Raw genomic sequence first — 5,560 nt, 5'->3', positions numbered from 1 at the left:
TATTTAGTAGAGGGTTGCTGTTATCTTCATCACTATATTGGTTCGACATTTTAGTATGAAAAGATGTTAAATCAAAAAAAATAGGAAAATGATTTTTTCAAATATGTTTTCATATAAAATAATTTTAAATATGATTGTGCAAAAAAAAAATTATTAATAAAATATAAGAAATAAATAATTAAAAATTATTAGTAACCCCCACACTTCAATAATAACCAATCCCTCTCCTTGTTTCTTTCTCCCAACATAAATCTATCTCTTTCAAAATAAATTTTGGGTTATTAAAAAAGTTATAAAAAAATATAAAAAAATTTTTATTTATAAATAAATTTTTGATATGTTCAAACGATTTATATTTTTTAATAAAAAAAGAATAATAAATAAATCATATGTTAAAATTGCACATATACAGTAACATAGGCGTAGCCAGGATTTTCCTAAGGGGGGGGGGAATTATAAAATTACTGGGGGCTTCGCCCCCAGACCCCCTTTGTAGCGGGCCTTCGGCCGGGTTACTTTAGTTTATATATAGTCATACAAGATAGGAGGTTAATTTTAATAAAAAAAAAATAAGCCTAGAACAAATATGATATTTTTATATATAAAATACAATAAATTACTTGTATATACCTTAATATAAAAGCATGGTAATAATTTATTCCAAACAAGTATAAGAAATTTATTTATAAATAAGTACGCATATAGTTGATATTCCTCTATTATATAGAATTAGTTACAAAATACTAGGTAAGATTCCACTTTACATACATATTATACAATTAGAGAATATATTACAGTTAGTATATTAAAAATTAATCTTTATATTATTTATTTCACAATGTCTTTAAAAGATATTTTCTGATGTCCTTATCAATATTTTATAGTTTTAAAATATATGATTCGCTAGATTGGTAAAAATTACTTGATTGTCATAAGATAATTGATAAAATTAGATATACTGTAAATCTAAGACATAAAATTTTACACTGTTTGATTGTCCTTTAATTTTTTAATTTAATTTATAAGTTAATTTTATCAATAGTTTTATAATTATATTTTACTTTTATTAAGATAAATAATTTAAAATTACTCCCTTTATAAAAAATTATATTTGATATATTATATTATTTAGTAATTATGGATCTATTATTAATAATTATAATACATTTCACTTTTGTCTTAAGACTTATCTTATATTCTATTTCTTAAAAAGCATTTTTGGTTCACTTATATATAAATCCTATTTTCCAAAAATGTATAAATTATAATGAATATTTTTATAAAAAAATATTAACTTTTACATTCTTTCTTCCAAATTATTGTTTAAGTTATATGCATACATTTTTGGGGGTCAGGGAGTGGGGGGAGGACTAAGGGGGATATTTTTTATTAGCTTAAAATGATATTCACAAAAAGTGATAAATTTCTGACCGAACCTGAACCCCGTTTATAAAATTTTTCAATGTACATTAATAATATGATTTGTTATTGTTGTAACACGTTTCCATAATGTGAAAAAAACTGTTAAATAAATTTCCATAATTATTTTAAAAACATTTTGATAAAATTTAAAAAAAAATATTTTTGATATATTTTTTTTAATAATAAGAGTTTTTGAACTTTAATGAAGATTAACGTCAAAGTTATGAATCGAGTACAATTTTTTTATGTTTTGGGCCGAGGTTTAAGTGGGAAAATGAGAATTTAAAAAAAATTATCAACTAGAGGTGGTGCAACACTAATATATATAACCTTAATAGCTTTCATGATTGGTTCTTATTTTATAGTTACAAAATGTTTCATTTCTAATACAACATCCTTGCCTTATAAATTACTCAAGGCTTCAATATATTTGCATAAATTCTTTTAAAGATTTTGTGTTTTTGTTTTATCAATTTATCTATCATAAATTTTAATATGGGTTCAGGGTTGCCAGGTCAAAATTTTCAAATTGCGGAAGAAATTTGGTATTTTGCGAGAGAAATATGAAAATTGCGGGAGAAATATGAAAATTGGGGTAGAAAGAAAAAATTTACTAAAAAAGGCCCGCAAAATCCCGGCCGGGCAGGGATTGACTTAATTATCCGTTTATTATTTTTTATAATTTTTCAAAATACAATAACATCTTGATTTATTAAAATATATTAATTTATAAAAAAGAATGTAAACAAGATAAAATTTTATAAAAAAACACGATTTTAATTTTACAATGTAAAAATATATTTTATACGAATGTCTCGCAAAACATCCGCAATTGGAAATGTACCTTGTGTGGGTGTAAAACATTATAGGAATAGACGCTTAGTTATCACGTATCATGTTTAAATATATAATAAGGTAATATTGTACTCATTTCAATGATGATTAATTAATTTATTATCACATTATTTAATCATTGCAGGAGAGTGTATCTACATCCATTGCAAAACAAAAATATTATCCAAAAATAAGAAATTATAAATGCAATTACGGTTGCAGCAATTGTAATCACTTATCTTGTAGTACAACATTCACAGAGCTACTTATCATTACAATGTTGATAGAATCTTTCCCAAGAATATTTAACGACTCCAAGATAAAAAAAAACTTCATTTGTAGAACAAAATGAGCAAGGAATCATCAATGTTTTAGAACCTGAATTCAAGAGGTCAATTCTTGACGATTTGAAAGATAGGCATACATATGCAATTCTATCAGATGCATCTAATAAGGGAAAAATTAAAATATTTCTTTTGATCCTTTGCTATTTCAACAAAAATAAGGACTTTTTAAGAAAACTATTAATTTTTTTCCCCCATTAGTAAAAAATACAAAGACTTAGCTAACCATATATAATGGTAAATATAGCAGATTCGGGATTATTAAAAAATCACATGTCAACTTTCTGATCTGATAATGCCTTAGTGAAATTGGGAAAAACTAGAGTGTATTTACAGAATTAAGTCAGCACAATGTTAGTTGCAATATGTTCCTAATACCCGCCACCTATAGAATTTTAAAATTTTATAAACCTTAAAATATATCTTAAATAAAGATTATAAAAGCTGTCCTAACATTTTGAAAATTTTTTTTAGTAATGAATGGCTGAGGTATATTTAGGAAAGATTTCACATGTAGGAAATCTACTACATACTGCGAATGTGCAGTTGCAATCAAAATAATCTTAACAAAGATTCACAAAATTATGCTGCTGATGTGTTAATCATTAGAGTTAAAAATTGATAATATATATTGAGGCGTCATTTATTAAAATGTTCAAATATTTTAAAAATACCGATAGACATTGATTTTTTGTTTGAGGATATTGTAAAGCTCTCTATTTTTGATTTACAATTTAAAAAATATATTTATTTTATGCAAATGTACAAATTAAAAAATATGGAAAATTAATTATAAAGTTAATTATATATTATTTGAGATTAAATAATGGAACTGCATTTACCGTCGTTATTGAGATATTTGTAAAATTCCTGGCAGAACATTGTTGTAAATATATATATATATTTTTTTGGAATTATTACAAGTCATTAAGCATATTTTTTTTTAATCAATATTATTTTATTATTTTTTTTGGCAATATTATTTTTCTTATTAATATTTATTTTTTTTAATTTTGTCATAATTTTTTGGGAGATATAAAAACCTGAAAAAGGTTAAAAAATATTATTATTATAATTATATTTTTTTTTATATATTGTTTTTTTGTAAAATCCTTCTTTCTTTTAAAAAAAAAATAAAGACGAGATATTAATCCTTGTTGTGAAATTAATTTAAAAAAAAGGTAAAAACAAAATAAAGACTTTGCGTTTTGAAATAATAAGAACTGCTAAGTTAAACGTTTCTGTGCATTGAAACTTTGTAATTGGCTAAGTGAAACGTTTCTGTGCATTGAAACTTTGAAATTGGTGCCGTGTTTATACAAAACAACCTGGTTAGTGCGGTTGTCGTAATATCATATAATGGTATTTGAGTCTACATCTACGGTAAAATATCATATAGTGGTATTTGAGTTTTCGAGTGAAAAATATCATATAGTGATATTTGAGTCTTGAAGTGAATTGTATCGTCTTCATCATCTACATCTAAGGTAAAATATCATATAGTAGTATTTGTGTCTTCGAGTGAAAAATATCATATAGTGGTATTTGAGTCTTCGAGTGAAAAATATCATATAGTGGTATTTGAGTCTTGAAGTGAATTGTAAATCGTCTTCATCATCTACATCTATGGTAAAATATCATATAGTGGTATTTGAGTCTTTGAGTGAAAAATATCATATAGTGGTATTTGAGTCTTGAAGTGAATTGTACATCGTCTTCATCATCGACATCAGCTGTCCATTTATTTTATTTATTTTTTTTTCTCTTCTCTCTCAAAATTAAAAAAAAAGTCTTATCGTACGGAAGTGCTGTCCGAATTTTACGAGTTGTAAATCTGTTACACAAAATTTGCCCAAATTTTTGTCGTATCTTTAGACTTATTAACTGTAGATGTACATGTGTATTATTGGGTTGTTTACACTATTAATAATATCATATCTATTAACATTGCAAATAACCAAAATTTTTATTTTGAAATTAATTATAAATTTTTAATAAGGTCGGAATGAAAAGTTTAAAATTTGTAAAATACTGGGAAATACAGTATAATATTTTTGGGGCATTGGTTATATTAGTAATATGGATGTGTAGCTTAATATGGGGAAGAAAGTTGAGAAGAAGTTCAAGTGTGAAAATAAAGGGGCAGACATTGACGATAGAAGGACATAATGGGGAAGAGGATGTTATGGGAAAGGTTACATGGTTCCCAGTGCAGGAGTTAATTAATGGGTGGATGGATAGCGAATTAGATAAATTAACCTATAGGCCTGAAAGGAGAGATTCATATACTAATCAGAGATTGGGGACATATAGGGGACCTTGAGAAAGTTCTCAGGGAAGGAGAGGAGAAATGAGACCCAACTTTGATTCTAGAGTAAGGGGGAGAATGAATTGTTATAATTGCGGAAGACAGGGACATATGGTCAGAGATTGCCAAGAAACGAAATGTTTTGAATGTGGAAAATATGGACATATAGCCACGTTTTGTCCAGGAAGACGTGATAAGCTGCGATGTGCAAGTTGTGGTCAATTTAGTAACAATAGGGAAGAATGCAATGTGGGTAATTTCAAAACTAGAGGCTGTTTTCCACAGAGGGACATGGGGCAAAGTGCTCCAAATGTTAGAATTATAGAAAGTGAAAAAAATAAAGAGGTAGAAATACCATTTTTGGCTGTGAATAAAGAGCAGAATAGAATCTGTTTCCGTTGCCAGAAGGAAGGACATGGGGCGAGAGATTGCGAGTATATGTGACTATATGATGGCAAAGAGCATGCCGCAAAGGTCGGGGGGCTTTGGGCGAAAGAGATAGAAAGATTAGATTATAGTGAGAAAGATTGGGTATCAAAGGGCATAAATATGATAAAAGAGGAGGATACATGATCCTTGCCCTAGAGTTTCGATAAATTTGAATGGAAATATGGTATCTATGTTATTTGATACCGGGGCAGCCATATCCGTG

General features: G+C 26.9%; 1 protein-coding gene across 1 annotated transcript; it reads left to right on the top strand.

The window, feature by feature from the left end:
• Window positions 1–4,950: 4,950 nt before the first annotated feature.
• Window positions 4,951–5,352, top strand: LOC135929753 (CCHC-type zinc finger nucleic acid binding protein-like). The gene has a single exon (XM_065466458.1). It carries the CDS (start codon window positions 4,951–4,953, stop codon window positions 5,350–5,352), a length of 402 nt encoding a protein of 133 aa, XP_065322530.1.
• The last annotated feature ends 208 nt before the right edge of the window (window positions 5,353–5,560 follow it).

The sequence above is a fragment of the Gordionus sp. m RMFG-2023 genome, chromosome 5 (assembly GCF_954871325.1).
Source record: "Gordionus sp. m RMFG-2023 chromosome 5, tfGorSpeb1-WG-v2, whole genome shotgun sequence".
Taxonomy (NCBI): domain Eukaryota; kingdom Metazoa; phylum Nematomorpha; class Gordioida; order Chordodea; family Parachordodidae; genus Gordionus; species Gordionus sp. m RMFG-2023.
The sequence above is the reverse complement of the archived record's forward strand: the minus strand, read 5'-3'. Positions and strand labels throughout refer to the sequence as shown.